General features: G+C 44.7%; 1 protein-coding gene across 4 annotated transcripts in view; it reads left to right on the plus strand.

The window, feature by feature from the left end:
- TP63 (tumor protein p63) overlaps nt 1-26,046 on the plus strand; it is a 162,065-nt gene that overhangs the window by 32,725 nt on the left and 103,294 nt on the right. For 3 of the 4 annotated variants that reach the window (XR_009962314.1, XM_062606297.1, XM_062606295.1), the window contains exon 2: nt 22,775-23,434. Coding sequence is in view for 3 of the 4 variants with exons in the window: in XM_062606297.1 (XP_062462281.1) it covers nt 23,373-23,434 (62 nt within the window). In the remaining variant the exon portion in view is untranslated. Of the gene's footprint in view, nt 1-20,583; nt 20,680-22,774; nt 23,435-26,046 lie in introns of those variants that run through there. The other variant, XM_062606296.1, reaches the window with a different exon arrangement.

Here is a 26,046-nt window from a genome sequence, read left to right on the forward strand (position 1 = left end):
CACATGCATTTGAAGTTCATTTTTTCTAGTGGAAATAATGTTCCACAAAGATCTGGGGTGAGGGAAAGGGAGGAGCTGCATGTGTGCTCTTTTCAGTAAGTTAGAAGTGAGTGTTGATCAAGTTCTGTTGGAGTGAGTTTACTTGTATTTCATGTAACAACAGACCATAAAAAACTTTTATTCTGTATTTTTGGGGTTTCGGGTGGTTTTTTTTGTTGGTGGTGTTGTGTTTTGGTTTGTGTTTTTTTTTTTTTTAATAGTTTCACCATGTTCATGGATAAAATGAGCTCAGAATTTAAATAAAAGACGTGGTGTGGGGAAATGTCCATTTAGTAGCTTGTGCCCATGTCCGTGTTGCTCTGTTGGTATTCTGGCTGACATGCAGTGTTTCTAGTTTAATGAATGTTTTTGTCAGCTTCCATGGAAAATACCCCAAACTTATCAAACCTATTCTTACTGTCTGGCAATACTGTGAGGCATCCATTATGCCTACAGAGCTTCTGTTTCAGCATCCAGTTACCCATCTGAATGCACAATAATAACAGAAAAGCAGCTGGCAGTATTACAGGACCAAACTCATGGTTGAGTTACTGGTACCCACACATTATCAAAAACCCTAGCTGCCTTGTTGTTTCACAGTATCTTTTACAAGTCAAATCTTATCATCTAGATGAACAAAATATGGTGGGAGAAAGGAAGTTTCATCCCTGTTTTTTTCTGTTGGGAAAATAATTGCCCAGGTGGTTTCAGCACTGCATCTGAAGTTGTGTGAGGGGTCTGCAGCCAGCTCTGAACTGCAATGCAGAAAGTCTGAGAGCATCCCCCCTCTCTCTTCTCCAGGGCTGAGAACAGCCATGGTGTTGATGTGACAGGGAGAGCTGTGTGAACTCCGCAGTCAGTTCTTGAAGGGCAAAGCTTCTCAGGGCTCTCTGGAACTGGCCAAAGACAAGAATCAGCACCTCCTGCTAACTCATCCCAGGACTATTTGGAGCACTGAAGATTTTGGTAGTTTGGACCCATAGCTTCTCTCTTCAGTAATGTAAAAGTTCCTCTCTAAGCTGGATGGGAGAATGTGTGCTCTTCTTGACAACATTAAGAATCTCCCTGCTTATCTTGCTTGAAATCATCTATTTCACATTCATCATCTGAATTCAATTAAAAGTAACCTGCAGCTGTAATCGTTAAGGGCTTTTTTTTAACTGAAATCCCTTCATCCCAGAGTATGTGGGATTTCCCCTGCAGTTTCAAGTGCAGGTGGTCAGTGGGAAATTCCTACAAGCCCCTCAGCATAAGGTTGTTTTTGGGGGCTAGTCAGATGTGACTTTGCATTCATCTCTGTGAAACAGAAGATTGATTACTTCCCCCTTCTATCAATACCTGACACAAGCTATATTAAAAGGGGGACTATGGGCTGCATATCTGTTCTTGAGTTTATGCAGTGACTGGGTATGCTGTTTGTAATCACCAGCCAGAGCACTGTCCCATGGTTATTTTCCAGTAAGTTTGTGCAGTATGCAGTACAGTGCAGGGACAAGATACGCCACAGAACCATTTTGGTTCATTTTTAACATACAGAATACTAGTTCACTGAAACACTTGTGTGACTAGCATAGTTTATACCATAAAACAATTAGAAGTGAATGGGTTTGGAGAGTGTTTCAGCATTCATTCGTCATCCTTCCCTTATAGTTAAAGGAAAGCTTCCTGTTAAGAACTGGGTGAGGCGCTGCCTTGCAGAAATCTTCACAAGTGGCGTGAGAGATTCTTGCTTTTGTTTCTACTGTGTGGGAACTTTGCAGAGCCTGCAGCCCAGACTGAACTTCTGCAAAATCCACACCTCAATCACAGAGACAGAACTTACTCTAGCAGAGGAGAGGACACTGGTTTGGCTTGAGTTGTTTTAGCTTTTTTATCCTCTGTCTCTCTTTCCAGGCACTCTGGTAAAATTTCCTATGCACTTTTTTCTCTTTAATTAGACTGACTTTTTGTGGAAAATTTAAGCTTCAGCGGTTTAGTTCTCCCCTCTGACTAATAGCAGAGAAAAATGTTAAAACTTGTTACTCTCTTTTTACCTAACTTGGCACGTGAGGAGCAGTAGTTTACCCAGAGAAAATCTGGCAAAGAAACTATCACACAAAGTCTTGGAGTGTTGTAGTGAAAATGGGTTTTGATTAGACAAAGTCAAAAGCCCTTGAAGTCCTCATGTGTACAATATAAGAAGTGGAGTCCTTCTCTTGCAGTTTGTCATCACTGCATAAATGTGAGCTCTTAGTACCTCTTTCACTGGCTTTGAAAAAGCTTTGGATTCAAGAGCTGCTATTAGGGAAAAGGTTTCTGCTGTGTGCTGGCTTACTTGGCAGCATAATCTTTCTCTGACTGATGGACCAAGAGAGAAGCACACTCACAGGTGCATCTCCCACCCCACTCAAATAGGAGCCTTCGGTGTGGATCAGTGTTCCCCAGACCACTCTGAATTTGGGATCTGCTTACTGCACACTCTTTCTGTTTGCAGTTTGAGAAACTGTATTTCTACTTCAGCTGGGGAATTCTGTCTCCTCCTTCCCCTGCCTCCTCTTGCTTTAATGGAACACTAAGAAATGATACTAACTTAAAAAGATATTTGGCATCCAAAATAACACACCCATACTGGAGCTCATCCAAGTTTACATCTCCAAAGCAACTAATCCTACAACCCACTGGTGACTTTTTTTCAGTGACAGGGTGGATGTCCCTGAGGCCCTGCGTTACATCCTTGTGGCCACTCCCTGGAGCATGGTGCAATGTTCAGCTCGTACTCAGAAGTGTCTCTCTCCAAAACCTGGGCTCTGTTACGTAGTTTCATTGCAGTGATATGCAAATAGCTGCAATCATTGCTGCAGAGCACCTGGAAAACACCTTGCTTGGGTTTTGGAGGGCTTCCCTTGCATATGCACATCTGCTTTGTGAGTCACCAGGCCAGCTCTTTCCTTGCAGCATGGGGTCTGGGGTGTGAGCTCAGAGCTACTTGCTTCTGCAGCAAAACCAGCAGCGCTATTTTCCTCTCATGCAAGTGGGAAAGAAAAGCTTGTAAGATGAGTGTATTCCCAGGATCTCTTCCTTCTCTGCTGGGACAGATCATGAATTTTTTTCAGTTTTAACAACAAGCTAGTGAGTCGTGTGATTGGCAGACAAAGAAATCAGATTTCCTAGGCTTTGTCTGGTGGTTAATGCAGGGCTGGGGTTGGTTGGTTTGTTTGTTTTGCCAGAACTTTCTTTCCCCTACTGCATTATATTGAGTCTGCAATGCAATAATAAGCATTATAAATCCACAGCAGAGAGATCCCCTGATGAAGGAATGGATTCTGTGCTGTCTAATAAACTAGTCTCCCCTGCTGATACTTCTCCTACATCCTAGTTTTATAAATGTTCTCATTAAGGTTTTCTGAAATCTGCTAAGACCCAGACTACTTCTTGAAACCTTCCCTTCAAGGAGAACAGGGCACTTGTGTTTTCTATCTACCTGTCCACCAGGCAGCATAAAATACCTAGGAAAATACTGAGTATTTTGCTAAACACCTATCAGCAGCAGCGGGAACTGGCCAATTCCGAAAGCAAGGAGACTACGGATGCTGTAGAGGGAGAGGAGGAAAAGCACACTGTCATTTTCTTTTAAAAGCTTTCTTGCGAAGATACTACCACCTCCTGCTGAAACTTCTGGAAGGAGAGATGGGAGCCCAGCACTCAGATGCTGTTACAGTGAACCAGACCCCCAGTAAAAGGCAGTTTAACAGAGCTCTGGAGGTTCCCTACATGTGCTTATAAGGATACAAGTGGGAACACATGCTTCTTTCTTGCTCTTGAGGAAATGGCTCAGATATTACAGGTCTGTCTCTCTTTAGTGGCTTACAGTCCCTGTCCTGTTCCTCATGTTCACGCTTGGTACCGCCGCATGTATGTCTTACACAGAATTTGTATTCGTTGATTCCCAGGCCTTATCAAGGAAGAAGAGCTTCAGCATATGGATGCAATTAGCCCATAGACCTTACCTGAGCCACAAAGTATCTCCCTGCTACAGCTATTCTTTGCTACTTTCCCTCTCTAATACCTCTTAAGGGGTGTGTAAACATCTCCTAGTGCTGCCTGAATCCCAAGCTACAGGGCTGTATGGAACCATTCAAAGAAGTCTAGTAATGTCCCTTTGCTCTGTGCTGATGACATGGCAATTTCAAATGACTTGAGCATTTCACATTTTTGTGTAATCTCCTCAATGTGGGGACACTTTGGGAGCTCTCAGATTGCAGGGAGTTAAAGGTAATTTTAACTTGTTGGAACACTGCAAGTTTCCACAGATGTGAGCATGGAGGTGGGTTTTTTTTTTGTTTGTTTGTTTTTTTTTGGGGGGGGTGTTGGAGCTTCAGTGTTGCCTGGGAAATGAGTGTGTGGGGTAGGCAGCAGGTCCATTTGTCTTTCTTCTAGAGCAGGCATTTACTGAATAAATAAGGACATTGGTTGGCACCTAACAGCTGCCTTGAAGAAATAAAGATGAAAGTGTGCCAAGGAGATGGGTATGTGCTTATTTGCAAAGGTGCCATTTTAAACAGGACTGAATAGTGATGCTGTCTGTGAAAGCTGATGCAGTAATTTGCTAGACAGTTAGATTTTATTTTACAAGGTTACTATTGAGTCACGTTTTATTGGCATGCATTGACAGAAAGATTATTATGCACACTCCATGAAATGCTTATCTGTTGTTTGACACTGCTGATCTATAAACAGGTGTAGAGGCAGGGAGATTATATCTGTCAAGCTTCAAAAGAATCAATGGATGAGCAAAGAAAGAAAAAGAAAGAAAAGAAAAGAGAAAAACATAAAGCAGTTCCCATAAACGAAACAGCTAAGCAGATCAGGACTCCAGCCTCAAAAAAGTGAGGGAGAGAGGAAGTATTTTAGGTGTCCGCAAACTAGTGAGTAGCAGGGAGAAGGTTATTTAGATCCTTAATGCTCACTTGCAGGCGCTAGAGTATAGAAGTAGACAGTGTCTAAAACTTAGACTTTCTTTCCCCTTACTTGAGTTGCTCTTCTTGGCTCACTGGGAACAAGTTATACGGTGTAACTGATCAGAGGAAGCTACCAGTACAAAAACCTTCTTACAGTTTAAATTTAGGTAAGATATATGACTGGGATACTAAGTGCAACGTTAACATCTCTTGGGGTCTCCCAGAGCTGGATAAAAATTACCACCTGGCAAAGTGCTGCAGGCAGGACCTGGTGAATCAGCTGTGCTGTAACACCCTCCCTTGAGCTTGGTCCCTCTCCCTTGAGCTTCTGTTCAGGATCAGATGAAAGACAGAAAACGTGGTAGGTGAATTGTTCTGTTTCAGATACAGGATAATGAGGCTTGAAAGGCACCAGCTCACAGGAAAGATTGATGTGATTGAGATTCCACTATCGTTAAGTGGAAGCTGTATACGACTGAGCAGAACCTCCATGTCCTTCATCCTCTAGCTGAAGCCCAGAGCCTAGGGGATTTTGTTTGTCCTTGAGAAACCTTGAAGAAGACAGATGCTGAGCCAGGCTGAGTGTCTTGCAGCAGCCAGAGAAAGGGAGTTTTTGCAGGGGTATGTGAAAGCTAGGGCTGAACACAGCAGTGACAAAAAGCAGGTCATGCTGAAACACAATGCTGAATACATGTAGTCTTGCTGCAGAGAAGTTAGTTCTCCCTGAGGCATTAGTTCTTGCAACAGAAGACCTGAAGTCCAGGAGGTTTGAGCTGCGTGCTGGCTGCTCCCAGGGCCTGGGGGCATTCTGGTCATACTCTATGCTCTGTGGCAGAGCCAGGGCTGCAGGACATTGCCAGCATCCCTGACTGCTGACACCCAGGAGAGATGCAGTGAAAATGAGCCAGTTACCCTCAATAGCCAGACTTCAGCTGATTGTTAAAGGCAGCCTAATTTAATTAGAGCTGAATTGGATCATTATTTAATGAGAACTGAGACTAATTAATTTTTGGAGTCACAGTATGAAAGAGGCTTTGTTCCATTTGAATAGGTAATTAAGTGAGGCGTACACAGACACCCTGTACTCTACTGCATTTGCAAAGGGTTTGTTCTCTCTTATCTCCGCCTTATTTCTATAAGCACTTTGGAATTAGGAATTAATTGGTTTGTTAGTAATGATGTTGAGTATAATTATATTGCTTTAGAACAGCAGACTTTGTCAAAGTAGCAGGGCTTTGTCTACCAGAGGACACTCACCAGCCCAGAATCACTCTGTTTTGTACCTGTGACCACACCGCAGAAGTCAAGATGCCCAGGGATGATAAATTCCCTTTGATCTTCTCTGAGCTAAAGCTACTTGTGCTCAGAAACAGAGTGCCCAAGTGGGAGCCACTGCAGAGTGGCAGGTGATAGCATTTCACTATACCAGCTCCAGTAAGTTTTCCAGAGTAGACAAGTTAGCTTCCATGTGGCTTATTCTCGTTTTGCTCTGCCAAAGCAGTACGGTTTCATGGCAATGTTTAGCTGCCTGTATCTGGGAGGAGGAGATTCTGTCTGCTCTTATTGTGCTTGTAGTAGCCCTGTGTGCACCACTGTGCTGCGCTGGATAGGAACAGCTTGGCTGTTTTGTTCCTCACTCCCAGAAAAGCCTCAGCAATGCCAACATTTGCAAACACAAGTCGGCATCTCATTAGTTGAAGTGGCATTCATTTGCAAGCCATGGATTAATATTTTGAGTTCCAATGTTTCTGCAGTAGTCTTGTGTGACTTGTTCCTCACTGGCACCAGCAATTAACCCACAATGTTTAATACCTAGTAGGAGATTTCCATTAGAAAGCAAACTTGGTGTCTGAGCCCAGCATTTCTTAAGATGTTCCTGATGAATTCTTTTCATTTGTGAAGTTCAATACAGAGAGCTTAATGGTTCTTGGCATATGAGTTAGCACACAGCTGAAAGGATATTTCTCCATGATCTTTCTTGGGACATTCCTAGTTTTGCACATTTAGTGGGTTCTCTTTGCTCCCTCACTGCACATTTATGTACATTGTGTATACCTGTGAGTGCTTCCATAATAAGTCTGTAAGGAAACCATGTGACTTTTACAAGACTGTTCATCCATGTACATGTGCTTTCTGGGGTGAAACCTGTTGCAAAAGCTCATTCTTTGAAGGTCACGAGCTGATACAAGATCATGGTTGTACGACCAGTTTAAGTCATTGATATGGAGTATGTACTAAAAATTCCAGCACAACACAACTTGCCCTGCCTCACTGGTATTATTAATATGAAAGAATGAAAATTGTAACTTCTTATGTGACCCAACCTTATTGGGAAGAAAAGGAATAGTTTATGCTGACAAGAGGTAGAAGCTAGGGCAATGTTAGTGTGTCCCCATCAGGATACTTCCCTGCCACACCCCTAGGTTGATTTTTTTTGTTTCTTTTTTTCTTTCTCCTTATTTCTATCTTTGGTGATCCATTCTCACGTTCCAATGTCTTTCTAGGATGATAGCAAAAACTTTTCAGGGGACTGTTGTAGAGCAGTGCACGTTTCAGACCTGTTGCACAAATGGGGAATGCACTGCTGATCCACTTCTGCCAGCCTCACTCTCTACACCTACATAGTCAGCTTTGGAGGTGACCTGTGCTGAAACATGTCTTCAGAGAGCTCCTACAGCCTTAATTCTGGGACTCCAGCCTATCCCCTCTGCTGGGGTCTGTCTGTGCTGGGTGCAATCTCTGCTATAATCATGCCTTCCTATCTTTTGTTGCTTCAGGGTTCCTATTCTCTGACAGAGTCATTAATCTTTTCCTACTCTTGTGCATCTATTTCTACACCTCTCAGAGTCCAAATCCTTTTGATTTTCTTCAGAAAATCCTAGCAAGAGGCATTCTGGTGTTCTTGTCTCTAGGGCTCCCTCTAACCACAGAGTTGCCTATGTTATCTGGCTGCCAAAATGGCAATGCAGTCCCGGCAAGATTTGTTCTCTTGTTTCATTGTGGCTGGAGTTCTGGAAAGCCGTGCTGCTGGCCACGCCAGTTGTGTGCCTGCTGGGGGGAAACCTTGGTCCATATGTCTCTTGCTGGGCAAGAGATCTTTTCAAAAAGGGGCTGTTGCTCGCTTTGGTCCATTCCATGTGGCAACAGAAGCAGCAACTGCAGGGCTCTTTGCCCTTTCTCTTAACCTTCCCAGCTCCCTGGCCCAGTCCTGCCCCTCTTCTTGCTCATGCTCCTGCACCACTGGAAATTCTTAACTGCCTCTAGCATGGAGAGGTGTTTTGTTCTCACCTTCATGTGGCAGCGGGGAGAAGGCGAGGTGAGGGTGCTGAGGGATGGAGCAAGAGAGCCTGTGAGTAGGTGCACTGTGGTTAGGACAGATGACTCTATCTAGTTACTCATCTCAGAGCAGGTCTTCACTTATTTCTCTCTCTCCTTTTCTGGAAAGTTACTGTAACTTGCATATGTGTGATGTTTTCTGCCCCTGCAGGCAGGATGACTTGTTTATTACTACCCAATCACCTGCAAATCACTTGCTTTAGGTCAGCTGCATCACCTAAGCGCAGCCTGAATCTGCTGGATCCTTTCTCAAGTCTGGTTAGTACAGTTCTTGTCCACTGTAAAATGCAAGAGGTTCTGCAGTTTACAGATGGTCCGAGTTGAGATGATGCTGGGTGCATCATGAGGTATGAAGCACACCCTAAGCACAGACCCTTACACAATTAGATCTTTCTAGATGGAGAGAATGGCAATGCAGTGCTTGCAGACAGATGTGAGCCCCTGTCAGGTTTGAGCAAAAGCCAGTGTTGGTCTAAGCTGTATGGCCATGGCTATGTTGGTGCTGGTGTGTATAGGCCTGGGTTTTCAGCCAGGCTTCAGTAACTGCATGGCTTTTGGTCCTGAGCTGAATCTTATCTGATTAGGACAGAGCTTGCTATATGTCTGCTCAAAAGAACAGGGTAGAGAGTCTCAGCATACTTACCCACAGGCATGCCACATGTGTCTACAGAAACATAGTCAAGCCCATCCTGATTCCTCACCATTAATCTTCATCTCGCAGCACATGTCTTGAGGTCAACAGTGTTGAGACCAGCCAAAATCAATAAAATTCTACATTGTTAGTGTATCCTCAGTGCGTTGCAGCTGTCCTTGCTATGCAGGGAGCATAACTTAATCTCCCAGCGTGACATGTTGAATTTATTGCTTGGTGATGTTCAGTGAATATATAGTGGTGGGTGGGGAAAATCCTGGCTTTTGATTCAGAATTTGTACTACCTCTGTCAGTAAAAACACTCATCTGATGTGCTGACTCAAAGCAAACAGCTCCAGCAGTCTTTCATTGTGCTGCTTCCCTCCTTTCTCTGAGCTTACAGTATTGATCTGGTTGATTCTGGGTGAATGCAGAAACTGACTGGGTGGCAAAGAGGGAAATCGGAAACAGAAATCATTGAATAAAATTGATCATTGGTGGAAAGAAACGTAAGCAGGTTTTTATCCTTTTACATAAAGGGGGAATCATTCAAAGGAAGAGATTGTTTTCCTCTTAATTTAGCTCTTGAAGTGAATTATTTAATCTCTTTAAGCAGATCCCCTAATCTATCTTCCTCACAGGCATTTACTGGCAGTATCTATTTCAGCCTCTTAGCACAGTGAAAGTTGCTCGCAATGCTAACTCCTCTGCTAAAAGGTATTTCTACATACCTGCTCCTCAGGCTTTATTTTTTTGGTGTTGAGCACTCTCCAGGGCATAAAAAGTAGGAGAATGCCAAAAGGGGAAAGATACAGCTGTAGCCTGTTAATTAAACTGAATAAATAATATCCCAGTGGCAAAAGCCTTACTTAAGTCAGTGAGAATTCTGTTGTGACTTGAATAAGGACAGTTTCAGCCCAGATCTGGATTCTGTGTATCCTGTTAATATTGCTTTTGTGTCATTTGAACCTATGCTTATATTTGAGATTTGAACTTCAGGCTGCACTCTCATCCATGAGCTGCTCTTGTGGCAGTTGTCTCTGATCATTTCTCAGGTGGTTAATGAATGCAACATCAAAGTCTAAACCAAACTGGCAACTGCGGCAGAAAGGAAAGCCACCAGTTTCCAGGGCCCTTGAAGAGGTAAGTAAGACTGTGGCTTGCCTGAGGACAAGGAGAACTCTGTATATAGTTCTGGAAAACTTTAGGAAGTCTTTGGAAAATTCGAGACTTTGGTCTGCTTCTTCCTTGAGGTGAAAACAAACGATACTAGTCTGCTGTTGCTTTCTGTATGAGCTGAAGTTGAACTAGAATGACAGAACAGGACTTTCTGGCTTTAATTCTGGGATTTTCCATTACTTTAGTTCTCCATTACTTCAAGGAAATAATGGAGAGTCACTTCTTTTCATGCATGGTGTCTCCTGCAGAGTTATTCTCAGTGTGCATGTTATCACCTTGTGTGATACATAATCACCCAGAGGCTAGAACATGCAAGCACATGGTTATGAGTACCCACAGAAACACTGTGATCCCTTGCCCTGATGCCAGAGATAAATGCTTTGACTCTGGACTCTATATTCTCAGAACCAAACCACTCAGCAAACCTGCCTTGTGATTCCACTCAACCCTGTCATAATGATTTTAGAAGAAAACCACAAGAAACGTGGTGGTTTTGGGTCCTTGTCAAAACACAGCTAGAAGAGCGTTGGTTGATTACCTTTTAAAATTAATTTTAACATTGCATTTTAACATTCAGAGTGAAAGTCTGGGCAAATATCTAAATGGACTGAAATGTAAAGAGGGTCTTACATATGATTGTGGTAAGAAGCCACTTTACTTCATCTGCAAACTTACTGTAGATGAAGGAGATACTTTAAAATATAACTATGTGAAATCCCACCATGGAGATAGTATGTGTTTCTGGGTTAGCTTTCTCTTTTGTCTACAAAACTGTTTTTTCCTGGTACACCAACAAATATAAACATTCAAACTTCAGCTCTGTGAATTCAACATTTTTTTCTCCTGTCCAGTTTCTTCATGCTTTCCCCAGAGACATGATCAAAAACTAGCCCATGGCATGTACCTGAAAAGGAGGAGCCTTCCTCTCTGCACCTGGGGACATATGCAGTTGCAGACATCCACCGTGAAGTAAAATCTGTTTGTGATGACTAACTGCTCTAGAGCTCACCGGGCATCTGACTATTCCTGGTCAAGGGATTGCCTAGGTCAGTGGTGGTGTGTGTAATTGCAAAACACTGGGCAGTTGTCCAGGTGGTTTGTGTAGGCACAAGCACACCCTACAGCTACAAGCGTGCTTGAAGCTTTGAACTGGGCAGTGCTGTGGATGGGGGAGGGAGGTGGTGGTGTCAGCACAGTTAGGCAGCTGTAGCTGTGTCTCATAACAGTGGGCAGAGCTGTTGAAAAGGTGACTGAGGGGCTTCAGAGTCTGCAGCAAGTTTCTCCTCTTGGGCTATCCACCAGTCTGTGGCCAAGGGCAGCCAGCCCCAGCTCTGCAGGGGGAGCTGGTAACAAAGCTCATGCTAAGCAAGCTGCGCTGCATGGTAGCTCTGGCTGGTTAAAGTGCTATCACATCCTCATTTGATACTTCTCCCTGCCTGGCCATCATGCTGAGATGATTATTGCTGCAACAGACATGAAGGTGACAGAGGGTTTTGTCTTCAGCTGCTGCTGTTCACAATATGATGTCTAAAGACTCACACCTTTTTTCATGTGATTGAGACATTGGCCCATGGAGGGATACAGCTGAGGCCCTTACAGGGACTCATCCTAGTAGGATGCATGTCATGTAGTAAAAACCCCAGCAAGAGAAGCAGATGGACAGCTAAGGGTAGAAGCATCTTTAGCCTTCACAGCCAAAAAAGCTCAGAACTTTATTTGCCAGAGTCCTTTCAAATGTTGTAACTGCTGATGCTTTAGGGTATGAGCCTTCAGCAGGTGATCTGAATTGCTCATCCCTCTCATTGCTAGTACCAGCAACATCTTGGTTGGAGGCCACCAGCAAGGTAGCACTAGTGTGTCCCTCTGTACCCTAGCAGAGGGAAGTTAGGAGTCCTTCCAAGAAGTGCAAAAGCTGATGCAGCAAAGGCCTCCTGGGATTAATAACAACAGCAGGCTTCTTTCCTGTGCAGAGTATTCTTTCTTCTTCCCCAATGCTTTGTGCAAAGGGTCCTAATGAAGCTAACCTTGCATGCCATAGACAGCTCTCTTAGAGCTCTTTAACGGTTGGAATTGTGAAATATTCGTTGCATCTATAATTAGGGAGTAGAACAGATGGCTAGAGCTTAGTTATAATTAAAGTCTAATGCGCAGTAAAATAACCCAATGCAGCCAGTGATTCAGCGGCAACCAAAGAATTTTAATTCTTTCTTTGCTGGGCTTAAGCTTCAATTGCAGGAATTGGGACTTCAGGGAAAGTCTATTGCATCACTTATTACATAGGGACATGGCTTTATATTAAAGGATTGTGTGGAAATTTTTGATTGCTATGTATTAAGTTATATTGTGTGGTCTTGCTTACCTTAGTAACTTGAAATCATGTGTGAAAAAGGCATGTGAATGGTTTTAACGACACAGAATCTGCATGTTGCAATCTGTTTCAGAAGAGAAATTCTTGAAGCCTGTCTGCCTAGTAATTGATTGCTAACATTTTAGGGTAAGATATTTGGAAAGAGGCATGAATTAGGTGCTCTTAGACGGGATCACATTTTATTTATAAAACTTTTTTAAATGGTGTTATCAGTAGTATCACTTAATGCATATTTAACACCACTTTCAAGTATGGAACATTAGAGACCTCATGACATTAGGACTGGAAGCCATTGAATAAGCTTTTCATTTCCTAGGAGCCAGGAGCCAGTGCTAGGAGTCAGCATCAGGCAAAGATGCTGACACAGAGAGGTGTTACAGTGATTTTTGCAGACCCAAATGTCTAGGGATTTTGATGGTTTGGTGTGGTTGTGGTTTTTTTTTTTGTTTTTGTTGGGCTTTTTTTGTTGTTTGTTTGTTTGGGGTTTTTTTGTGTGTCTGTGTTTTCAGTTCGGGTTGGGCTTTTTTTTTTCCCTACTCTTAATGTAGAGTCTACAGAGTAGAGTCTAATGTAGAGTCTAATGTAGTCTACAAAGGGAGGTCTGTAGTACAGCCTGCCAAATGTACAAGATGCCAGCTCTGCTGGAAGGAGAATAAACAGTCCAGGACCATTCCTGGAGACTGAGAAGATGCAAGAGAAAATGCTATTATGAATATTCCCCTTCCCTGTCTTCTCAGATGACTTACTGAGAAGATTCACAGGTATCTAGATGGGATGCTGGGACATCCATTAGAAAATTAGTGATGCAGTTGCCAGGGCTACAGCTGCCTGAGAGGTTTCACAGCTGTCCCATCCTTCCCTTCTGGTAGGCTGGAAAGAGCTGTGTTAAGTGACAGGCTTTCCTCAAAGCTGAGATCAGCTTTGGGTAGCCTCTGCTCTTCCAGGACCTGTCCCAGGAGGACACATGTGGCACTTTTACATAGAGGTTTTTTGTTACCTGATATGATTACCAGTTACCTGATGTTTATTGTGGATTATAGGCAGCCAGCCAGCCAGCCCAGAACTGCTCAGTAGCTAATATGTGACAGCATCCCATGCCTTTTGGTTGTCCATCTGGTGCTGTCTTCAGCTGCAGTGGATTTGGGTCCAGGAGTTTTGTGTATGGGAGATGGGCTCCACAGAACTTGCAAAAGCTGCTGATTTTAGTAGAGGTAATGCAGACTGTGGATGATGCCTGGGAACCTTTGAGCTGGAGGTAGGCAGTGTTAAGGTTTCTAAACTAATGCTGTTCAAGGAACTTATATGACTCTCTACTCTTAGGAAGGGTGACTTTAAAAAAAGAAGGCATTAATGCTTGCCAACTCTACATGTCTCAAATTTGGGTCTATGGACTAAAATTTCCTCATTCTCCAGGGCTAGTGCACCCCTGCAAGACAGAGCTGACCTCTGCTTTCACACACACAAGAGACCATGGTCTCTAAGTGAATTTGGAACAGCCCCAGAAAAAGAATGTGGAAAGTCAGGGAGCTTCAGGGACACTGCAAAAGGCAGGATTTGGCTTACTCAACCTTCTGATTGATGGTAACAAAGGGACCTAGCTCGCTAAAACTCATGCTTGCAGGACTGGTAGGTTGTGGGGGGGAAGCAGTCCTCCTCACCCTTTTCCTACTCCCACATTGAGTGGTTCTGACCTGCTGCCTCATGAGATAGCAGCAGCACTTGGCAGTGAGGCTTTGTTGAGCACCTCAGAGCCGGTCCCACGAATACAAGGAAGTTTGGGTGGCTGCCATCGACTGGGCAGCCATCAATAACACTGTGTCAGGGATCACCAGATGGCACTGTTACGTACACTCGCAGAGACTTGCTCTCCTGCACGGCAGATGTGCGCTGCCTCCAAACGTCTTACATCGCTGAGGTTTTAAAGAGGTTGGTTCCTGGAAATCAGCTACTGGTTGCCAGTCTGTCCTCTGTGTGCTGCACATTGTACCAGCACTGCTGCTTGGGTCAGTTTTGATCCCCCAGGAGGAGGCACTGGGTTACTCAAAGTGTAGGGTCGCCTGGCCTGTGTGTTAGGTACCTTGTGTAGCCGCAGTTACCCAGATGGCATGTCGCTTTTGGCAGGTCTGCTTCCTAGTGAACTGTCATGCTGGCATCTGCTGTCCCGTGGAAATTGCCTTTGTTTGAAAAGCTGAAAGCTGAGTTAAGAGCTTGGGACAAAGGGTTAATCTTTTGCCTGCTTCAAGGGTGCAATGTATGACATGCTTAGGCTGAGTCACAGCATAAAATTGTTTCACTTTGGAAAAAGTGAGGTGCAAAGTTTTGATCATATCACACATGAGGTCTTGGTTTATTTCAAGGATGCATATATGGGCTATTAACATCAAAGTACATGGATGGGGCTAATGCAAGAAACTCTCCTTAAGTCATTATCTTCTCCATAAAAACATGTAACACTGGCTTTTCAGCTTTTCCTGAGCTTTACTTTGAGAAGGCAAAATAAAAAAGGTTTTATTAACTTTCACGTTACTTAAGTGACACTAAACCCTTACTTTATGCCCACGTACTTTGCTGTCACTGAGTAAGTGGATTTTGTGCTCCATCCTGAGGGAAACAGACTGCACTAAACATGTCCTGTCCTTACTATTTTTCAAGATGTGAGCTTGGGAAAGGATCTCAGTGCCCAAATGCAGGTGTTCTCAGGCTGTATCTCCAACACAGTCAGGAAGGCACTTATTACTGGTGTGCACGCACCCACGTTCATGGTGATCTGGGTACTGCTGGCTGGGGAGGAGTGGAAGTGCAGGCTTCAGCAGAGGATGTGCAGGTTTTGAAACCAGTGCCTCTATCGCTAGTGGTTAATGCTTTGGGGATTTTTGTTTTAATTGCCACTGCTTCTTGAACTGGCTTTAATCCCATTAGTGCTGGTATGCCTGCAGGACCTGTGCTTGCACCTCAGATTGGAAGAGAGACAATGCTGGGAACTAGAGCTCTGCCAGCCAAGCAGTGAGTTTTTGTTGTATCCTGTTTGGAAATAAATTCTTTTGAGACCGATGCTTTTGCATGGAGGATTTATTTTCTGAAGTTGCCAAAAGGACAGAGGTTTCTGCTTCTGTGGAGTGTGCAGGAGATAGAAAACAGCAGGGGATGATAGCAGCAAGACAACCTTGATATGATTCAGCTCAGCTCTGACTCACAAGGAAAAGTTAGAGGGAGTGAAAGATGAGTGATGCAACCGTATTCAGTCTGCTGCAATTGTGTCCTCCATTGAGGCTGACAGTAAATGTCATCCTTCCTGGTGACTTTCTGGGTGAATCTTTCCAGGCAGACAGCTTGCTGAAAGCTTTCACTTTGCTTCACATAAATAAACTTCTTCTTTCATTTAGTTCTGGTCTGGTGCTGCTGGCTGTCACCAGCACTTCAGAAGCTGATATCCTCAATGCCTATATATCAACTCCTGAATCTTCTGATGTGAAAACATGGGAGAACAGAGCAGAGCGTGAGAGCACTCTGGGAAGGGTGTGTGGTGAGAAGATGAGTGTGAGACCGTGCTAGAAAACTGACGGGAAACTGCAGGGAGCTCCTGGTCCTGCCCTCTGTTACCACCCACCCCCCTGCACAGCAGAGCTGAGACAGACCTTCACCCATGAGGATGTGGTCTCCAGTGTTTCTGCTCCCAACCTGGGCTTGACCCTGCAGGGTGCGATGACATCGTGTGTATTTGTGGCGTGGTTCTAGCCAGAATGCCAGACATGTCGTGTGGCAGCTGTACAGGGAGGCCAAGCCTTCCACCTACACAGCTCCTGCCACCCCTTTGATATGCAATCCTGACCCCACAGCGGGGTGTTGCCACCTGTCCCGGGACGCTTCAGCCTCCAGCCCAGCTTTAGCCCAGGCTGTGGCCCCACTGTGTCTCGGGAACGCCTGGAGATGGTGGTGCAGCTGGACTGACGTCGGGGAGGGAAATTCCCTCTCTCTGCAGGTCCCTGCTCCCTCGCTGCTGCCTTGGGTGGCAGGAGTTTCCCATGGGAGTTGCTCCGTGTCCTGCCAGCACTCGAATACAGGGCAGGCTCTCCTGGGGCCAGAGCACTGCTGGGGAACTGACTGCGGGAGGGGAGCCTCTTGTTTCTGGTTTATCACTATAGTCACTGCTCTCTGTGTCTTACTTTCTTCACATGTGCATGAATACCATAAGGCTTGGGTTTTTCTTTCCTGTGGTATGACAGGGAGATCAAGCAAAGTTCTAGTCTGCAGTGTTGGTGTCTTGGTCTTTGTCTCAGGCCTGGTTCCTTTTGCTCCCTCTTCACAAAGAGAAAAGCCCTGGCGTTTAGTGACAGCTAAGAGAAATCCCTCCAGTGTTTGCATCTGCTCTTCACCTGTGATATTACCCTTACAGTTAGTTTTGTTTGGCCAACTCTTCAAGGGTGAGAAGATGAGGACTGCAGCTTCCAAAATGTGTGTTCAGTTTCAAGCCTGCCTCCATACCATCTCCTGGCTATATGAAAACAAGGGGCAAAACTTGCCACTGCTCCTACTTTTGGGAAAAAAAAATCAAAACCCAAAACCAAACCAACCAAACAAACAAAAAATGACCCAATGTGGCTCTCACTGGTGGGAATGTCTCCAGAAGAGGGGACATCCATAGCTGTACTGAGGTTTTACCATCAGACTGTAATGCTGGAAACTGCATCTCTGAGGCTCTTGTGGTGGGTCAGTGATACGTAAAGGCTGGTGCATTAGAAATTAAGTCAGCCTCAGGTAGGCTCTTTGGCTCAGAGTGATCCCAAGGAAATATGCAGAGTTGGCACTTGTGGGAGGCCTAGAGTGCAGTCACAATTAGGCTTCTGAGATGGATGTTCTGCGCTTGCTCCTAGCACCAGTCTCTGCCCTAGGACCTGGGAAATGGAAAAGCCAGGAGCAAACAAAGGAAGCCACTGACTATCCTGTGGGAGCTGGAATTCTCCATAAACATGTGGGAGAACTGGAGAAGAGTAAAAAGTGCTTTGCTGGAAGCTGCAGAGTTGGATTAAAAGGGAAGCAGTGGGAAGCCCATGTTGTAGCTGTTCTGGATAAATTGGAAGTATGAATACTTTCAGGGTTGCTCAAGCAGAGGACTATGGCATGTCCTGACAGACAAAGACTACAAAGTAGGTGATGGTGAGGGGGCAGACATGGAAAACTTCAGCTTTTCCACTGTAGGGTAGCCAGTCTTACAGTCCCTGTCATCTGAGTCCTTGTTGAGACAAGATCCTGGTGATAAATGCACAAGGAGGTTTGTGCTTTGTGAAACTATTCACTATACTTACAAAGGAAAACATCAAGATATACAGTCCTTCACTGTGACTGGATGATGCTCTATCACTACGAGTATGATGGAGGAGATACCAAAGGCAACCAGAAAGCTCTGAAAGTAGTTCATGTTGTCCTGTTGAATGGGGCTGGAACATCCCTTTTGTTTCTTTCTAGCTCTATATAACAGCTGATGGCCAAGATGAGGATAGCACAGGGCTCCAGGTGCATGGTATCACATGTGGACAGCAGATTGAATCTGGTGTGTATTTTAAAGTCCACAGTTGTAAGCACTGATATGTTCAAACTTAGCTGGAAGAGGAGGATGTGGGGAGTGGTACATTGAGACATCTTTGTCAGCTTCTTTTTAGATGTGCCTAGGATTGTGCTGGACTGTTCACTCACTGAGTTGTCACTTGTTCCGGGCCCATGCTTAGCCACTGTTGACCAAGCATGCCCTGAGATGCAGACATTGCAGCTTCATCTGCACAATGCTATTCTAGAGCTGCAACTCTTTGTGTCCCACCAGCAGCCCTGAGCTCTCTATGCCTGGCAGTGCCAGCATGGAGGGGCTGGGGTATAAGTACATTTGTTACTGACTTCTGCTTGCATTAGGGACAAAAGGTGCTGGAGGAATAGGGAAGATTGTGTGTAGAATTGTGGTATTTATATTTATTAATTTATTTCAGTTTGCTATTTTCCCTGTCCATTGTTTCCCAGTATGGGAGGCAGAGGAAAGCTTGTATGTGCCCAAAGCTAGAAGGCTGGCACTTCTGGAGCAGTGGGATCAGAGACTGGCTTGCTTGGAAGCAAGATGTGAATTGGTATGGAAGCTATTTCCACCATTGCAGCATTCAAATAGATCTTCCAAAGCCTGTGAGGGTTGTACTCTTGTTGCCTCTTTCCCTTCACTGAAGTTACTGAAAAGTTTTCTTTCTTCTATTTTCTTCTGTTCACAAAACTTCTAAAATCTTCATATATTTGAGATCTTCAAACATCTGTAATATTTAGTTGCAATTGGAAAATCTTCTCAATGGAACACTGACATCGTGTCTTTCTGTTCCCTTGGTTAGCCAAGCTGAAGGCATTTTATTGCTGGTGGGAGGAAATTATTTCCCTCTCATCATCTTTTTCTAACAAAAAAAAATCCCCAAATATCCCACAGACTTCTTGCTCTTAAAATCATTTTAACTTAAAAAACCCCAACCAAAACGACCACAACCACTCCCCTGGAAACCCCAAGCTGTGAATGAAATGTTTCATCCCCTGCTGCAAAGGGTGGGGCTGAATCCGGGCAAGTCATGAAGCCAGCAGTTGCAAAGGTGTCTCAGAGCAAAGCTGGCATCTCCCCTTCCCTGTCTTCCCCAGCTCCAAGCTGCTCAGAGGTCCTCAGGCCCATAGATTAGAACTGGAGCCACATAAATGCCAGGAAGCTGTCTTTTCCTTTCACCCTTGTTCAGGAATGGGCTGGCACACACGCATACTGGCACTGGGTTTGGGGGGTGGTGGTGAGACCATTATCAATCCCCAGCAGTCTCCTCCCGAGGGTATAAATGTTTGCCTCTGCTAAAACATAAGCTCGTGGTCATTTCAGGGGAAGCTGTAGAGAGGGTGCAAGGAGGAGTAATGGGAGAGTAGTCCACAGCTGTTTCTTTGGCTGTTTTTCTCTCCCAGACGTGCAAGCAGCAGTGGCAGAGCGATGCCCTGCATTCTTGCCCACCTACACACATGCTTCCTCCGCATATCCCCGTGCCGTCTGCTTACCACAAGCACTAGAAGCTTGGCTGTAAATCCGCTAGCCAGACAGATCTCTGACACCCAGGCTTCCGCCCTGCTTCTGCAGGACACGTGCCTGCTGCCATTTAGCATCACCCTTGCTACCAACAAGGAAACTCTCCTAGGAAGGGTGGTGGACACTGAGGATATCGCACACTCCTTTTCCTCTTGAGTTGGCTACCTTGAGGTCTGCTACTGGAAGTCCCCTTGCTTGTGCTCCCAGGCTGCCATGATAGTTTGCTAGTCCTCATGAACTCACTTAGACCATTTCTGAGATCATCAGCTCTTGAGTGTCTCAGGCTCCATCTTCCAGTAGATTTTCTTTAAGGCAGTGCAAATGAGGTTGGCCAAATACCACTGAGCCTTGAGAGCCTCCCAGCTATGTATGGGGTACTGGCAATTCACACACGCACACACCCTGTGGCTTGTGTTTCCACTGCATCCTGTGCTATGCAAAGGAGCGCCTTGCAGCTGAGAGGAGTTTGACACGGTCTAACTGCAATGGTAGATACTTCTGCCTAAATTTATGGTGAATCAACCCACAGCTGAATGTGGCTGTGAACATGGGGAAGGAAGGAAGCTGCGGCTGGGGAGAGAAATCAGAAGATTTGCTGGCTTTTGCAGGTGGTTTTAATGCACTGTCACCAGTGGGTTTTCATGGCTCTGCTTTACAGCTGGGAAAAGCAAAACATAGGCCTTCTAAGCTACTTCAGAGCATGTCCAGATTTCTGTGGGAGGCTGAAAATGTCCAGCTCTCTGGGAAAAGCAGCCAGGTGCTGTGTGCACTGCCAAAATGAGCCAAACCGTGAGAGATTTGCATTTGCCCAGCCCCAGGCATGAGGGCTCTTAAGGATCTTGGGCAGTTGGTAGTTTCTTTTGAAGCTTTATGGAAATGTCCTTGCTAGACACCCCTTCTCATCAGTGTCTTGTGAGTGAGAGCACTGCTCCAAGCAATTATTTCTCATTACAATTATGTGGTGCTTCTTTTTAAAATTAATTAGGTTTAGTTGCATATTTTTTTCAGGAGAAGTTTTTTCTTTTGGTTTGAATTGTGAGCTGGAGACTAACTACCTCTTCTTGACTGCAGGATTGCTAGATGTGTTCAGCATACACTGTGCAGAGCTCAGGTAGTGAAGACCAGAGGTCAGGCTCACCGTTGGAGGTAAAGGCCAGCCAGAGTGCCAGAGCCAACACAATGGAAGCAGGAGAGTGGGTAAGAGCCTCTGGATAGGAGTTGTCCAGCTTTCCCCTACTTCCAATGTGCTGGCTGGGGGACTCTGGCAATGCTGGGAAAGACCCTTCTCCAGCTCCCATGGAGAAGTAGGTAGAGCAGGATTTCACAAGAAGAGCCATTTTCACACAGCATTTCTTTTGCATGTGGTTCATGCCTTTAAGGCTGAAATCCATCAGAAAAGATGAGCTCTCCCAGGCTTTTGGGAGAGCACAGAATAAATGGCCGTTCTACAGGCCTGCAGAGGTAATGGCTAGTCCCACCATGGGCATAGTAGAAGAAATACAACAAACTTCTGGTTTGTGTCTAGAAGGAAACATGAGGTCTCAGCAGTGTACCCACAGCTCAGCCTAGTGCCTGCACATATCTCCACAGCCAAGCAGATTATACTCATACCCACAGGTGCCTGTTGAAACTGAGTCCTGGAACAAGTGAGCATGAACCCAAGTTCTTGCTCAAATGGTTTGTCCAGGGAGAGGACATGCCCACTGGGTCTTTGCTTAAGGGTGGATATCCAAAGCCTAGACCAGAGCCAGACTAGCAGTGTAGGCTACAAGTTTGCGATGGCCTCTGGCCCTCCTTGCCAAATCCCTGGACATATTTGCCACCTCAGGAGAGGTGGCTGCACAAGGTTAAGCACAGTCCTGATCTCAGCAACAGAAGGGGATGCAGCTGTTCTGCGGCTGTGTTCCCTGGGCTGTATTGTCTGTACACAAGCCTTGGTGTGATTCCCCCTCTCCCCTCTGCAGCCCAGCCTGTCTTGGACATTTTCACATTTCTTTTCCAATGATGCAGGCTACAAGGCATGGTGTTTACTCCAGGGCTCAGCCTAAGAGAAGGAAGGTGTTTCCTATTGCTGCTCCTCCACAGGCCAGGCAGGGGAAGCAGTGTCCAGCAGTGAGAGAAACCTGAACTTCAGTTAATAAATACGTACTTCGCTCTCAGCCTCTCTTCCGTGGCAAATGCCACTTATTGTAGCAAAAGCTGCTTGGACTTGGCCAGGAATCAGCCCTGCGAGTTTACAGGATTCACAATTCACAGATGTTGGGAACTATCAGGCTGAGTGTGGGTGGAGAATGTCAAGTCTGAAATAGCTCCCCTGCCACCCTGGCACAGGCAGCAAAGAAAATGTTTCCACATGACATTCTTCAAACCAAAATTTCCTACAAGGAAAACCCAGAGAGGGGGAAACAAGAAGCAATTGCTGCCATCTCAGACAGCTCCTGGCTTTTGCTTGGGAGGTTGGCATTTGTGCTGACACCGGCATGAAAGATGCACTGTAGGTGAGCTGTAGGGTAGCCCCTTCCCCTGTCTTTGTAGACACAAACATATACATCTGCTTGAAGATGCAAACCCACTGGTGCATAGATACATGGACGCTATTTTTTTCCTGCTGGAATCCATTTTAATTTAGCTCCTGATTCATATTTCATTCATTCTCCAAACCCACAAAACCAGGATAGGTTTACAGCCTGTACTATTTGGATGAACCATGCAGGGGGAAAAACGGGGATAAAACAGATTGCTTTCCTGAATAATTTTCTGTGTTACTTAAAAAAAGGGGTGGGAGGGCAGGAGCTGAAGACTTTCTTCCTGGTTTTTATCCTTTATTTTCAGGAAAATTCAGTCTTCATCTTTGGTAGTTTATTTTGGTGGGCTTCCCTTAACTCTTGCTTCTTTAGGTTTAGGGGCCTGAAAAACATATGATTTCTATTTCCTTCTTACTTTTACATTTTTCTCAAGATATTTGAAGATACTGAGATATTGTTGCTTTTCATATGGAAAATGTATATGTTATTTACAGACCGCTAAAACAATGACAGATTTCTATATTGTCTCGATTCTCTTTGAAAATAAAAAGATATAGAGAATATCATTAACAATCACAACTGTAAGTTTTCTTGGGGGGAGGAGGACAGGAAGGGGAGGCAGAGGAGCAAAAGTTCAGAGTTAATTTTAATTGAGGAATTTCCCCATGTTTTGTCATTCAGCTTTTGAAACTGTGACCACAACAGACTGTTTGAACTATGGTGTGAGAGAAACTGAGAATTTCCCCAGGCAACTCTGCGCAGGTACTAGCCACAGAGCTGACAAGGAAAGCTTTCAAAGCACAATGAAATGCAGCACGGGAGCTGCACCCAGAAGAGGAAACTCCAGCCATCTGGAGACGAGGATGACCAGCGGCCACAGCAGTTTGTAAAATTGCAAGAGCTGCCAAAATTAAACTGTGAAGTCAGGCAGGAAGGCAACCAATGACTGGTGAGATCAGAAGTTCAGAGATGCCCCAGATGAGCTCCCAACAACAAGTGTGGCTGGCGTGCAACAAAGTTTATTAAGGATGTTGAGAGGAGGGGAAAGTATCTGTGCAGAAGATGCCCAGCTGGTGAGGAGGGACTGGTGGTGATGCTCAGGTCACTTGATGAATCCCATTGGCCAAGCCCCTGGGAGATCCCACCCATTCGCAAGTGTAAAATAAATCTCTAAAGTTGTACCTCATGTACCACTTGACCTTATTGCATTTAGCCTGCTGGCTTTATATCTATTTATTTATTTTATTTTGGTTTGTGCCCAAAGAGGGGCTCGAAGGAAATGAATTTTGAACCACCACCTTTCACCACCTTGCAGTACTACCCTGATCCCTGCATCCAGCGGTGAGTTTCTGAGTGTGACGTAACTCTCTCCTATCACAGGTTTGATCTGAGTGTCTTGTGTAATTGTTAACTTTTCTGCTATCATCCGGTGGCAGCTGGGCTGCATGCAGAAAAAATGTGCTGCTCTCTTCATGCTCAGTGGAGCTTATTATTATTTTTGGCTTTCTAACAGGTTACTGTTTAATTATAGGCATCCGTTTCAGATATCTCCCTTTTCCTCTTTGGCATTAGAGAAAAAAAATACCCAAGCTAAATAACACGAAAGCTGATAGTATCTTTTCCCCGTGTTTTGGAGCAGACAGTTACTCTGCTTTGGGTAGTGCAGGAATTGCTTTAGCTTTCTGTAGTGTGTTTATTTGTTCCTTTAAATGAAAAAGCTCCTGGAAAGAATATGAGCTTAACTATTAAACTCTGAGATTTTGGAATATAAAGAATAAATAAATCATTTAAAAGATTTGGAGAAGAAAACAACTGCCTTCTGAGAGTCTTTTCCAAGAGTATTTTTTCATTCTGTCTAACAGCCAATCTCAGAGCCTGACAACCACTCTAATTTTTGCTTTGTTGTTATGCTGAGTTTTATAACTTTCCAGCAGATAAAAGAGCATGTCTTCAGGAGGTATCACAGTATCACATTGTCAGTTTGTTTGTTTCTCCCAATGGAAGATACTATATTTAAACATGTAAATGACATGTAGATGGTATTTTTCCAGTCATAAAGTTCAGAGAGGTGAAATCCTCTGAACACAGTCACTTGTCAAGCTACTTTAAGGCTAGTTTCTGGCTGTATTTTGAAAAAGCCCTGCTTGGTGTCTCACTAAGGCATTTGATTCCAGGAAGGGTTAACTATTAACTCTGCATCGTCTGCAGGGTACTGGGGAAGGCTGCTTGTGTTGTATAGCTGTCTGTTGAAGAAAGGGCCACAGCATTACAGGCAGCTTTGTGATCTCTTTTTCCCCCCATGATATCACGATGTGTTGCAATGTTTGTTGGGGTGTTAGTACCCCTTCAGTCTGCTGGATGCTTGGTGCCACCACTGAAGATCCTGGGGAGGAGTCTGGAGACCTGACAGTGAGGTGGGGCCATATTTGGGGCCAGCAAAGGGGAACGAGAGGAGAGGAGCTGGGAAATAGGACGCGGTCCTTGGCTGTGCTGCTGTGGCAGAGGAATATGGCATGAAGCCGGGGATATTGGATTCCCCAGCAAGACCTTCCACAACACAAGCCCCAGGGCTGGTCAGGCACATGCAGCCATGCTTTGATCTCCTGCAAATCCACTCAGCCCCGCTGATCCTGTGGGGATGTGCATGTGTCTGGGAGAAGAGCAGTATGAGAGCCATGCCCACCTGGGAAGGCAGATTTGGGCTGGCAGCAGTGGGGTCTCTAGCAGACAAATAAGTTTCAGTGGCTGGAAGCCACAGCCAGGAGAATTCCCAAATATAAAATTAAAAAAAAATAAATAAAAGAATAAATAAATCATAAAGATGCATTGGGAAGGGTAGCTGAGCTCTGGGACAGCTTCCCAGCCCCTGTGAACTCCTGCCAATCACATCCCATCCCATGTTAAAGAACAGGTTCATGAAACTGGTGCTGCAGCTCAGGCAAATAAAACCCATCTGAAGCAGGAATTAAAGAAAAAAATAATCCCTTGCCTGCATTCTGTAGAACTTCTTAAATGGGCCTCTCTCCCTTCAAACCTGCATCCTCCAGCAAGTCAGGCCTTTCAGTAGAAATGCTGCTCCTTTCCACATGCCTTGGCAGCGTGATGAGTTTTTAAGTGACTATTGCAGTGTGGGAAGCCTCAGGACAGCTTGGGACAGATAGAGTTTGTGACACCCTTCAGTCATAAAACCTGATCAAGATGTAGCTCAGAGTAATATGTCTCAGCTGTTATGCATGTCTGTTTACATGAGCCGAGAGCGGCATTTGTCCAGTGGCTGAGATACTTTACTCAGTCTGAAGATATAGATGGTCTTCAGCTATAGGCTCTGTTGGTCAGATATTCATGACGTGCTGGGTGACATTTGTCTGGCTGATTCAACAAAACTGAATAGTTTTATAATTGCATTTATTTTACACAGTTTGAAACACTTTAGCTTTGATGCGGTCAAAGTGCTTTATTTAGCTAATACCAGGGTGCTTCTTTGCAACTCTAAAATTACATGTAGTAATAATCTAAACTGCAAATTGTATCATTGAGCTGAGGCATGCTGGCAAAATAACAATAGTAAAAAGTGTTTGAAACCCTGTTAAAATGGGTGGGTGTGTCACACAGATTTCCCTATAGGTCAGTGTGGAGGGGCAATAAATTATGAATTTCAGCTAGGTCTAAGATTTGTGGCTTAAATTTACCCTTTGTCATTGCTTCATCTGTTAATCTCTTCACTTCGGGGCGTCCAGCAGGCAGATGATGTGGGAGCCAGCTGAAACATTTCCTCTGTCAAGAGGTGAATACAGATCATGCTTAAGAGCGTTAATTAACATGCCGTTATAATGCTTGTATACTTATTGCCTGTCATTTCACAGCAGTGGAACTGTGCTACTGTTAGGATTTATCCAAACAACACAGTAATTCAGTGATACAAATGAGGAAAACCAGCTGGGTGCCCAGACTCC

The sequence above is a fragment of the Pezoporus occidentalis genome, unplaced genomic scaffold (assembly GCF_034315485.1).
Source record: "Pezoporus occidentalis ecotype Australia unplaced genomic scaffold, CSIRO_AGI_Poc_V1 ctg95, whole genome shotgun sequence".
NCBI lineage: Eukaryota > Metazoa > Chordata > Aves > Psittaciformes > Psittacidae > Pezoporus > Pezoporus occidentalis.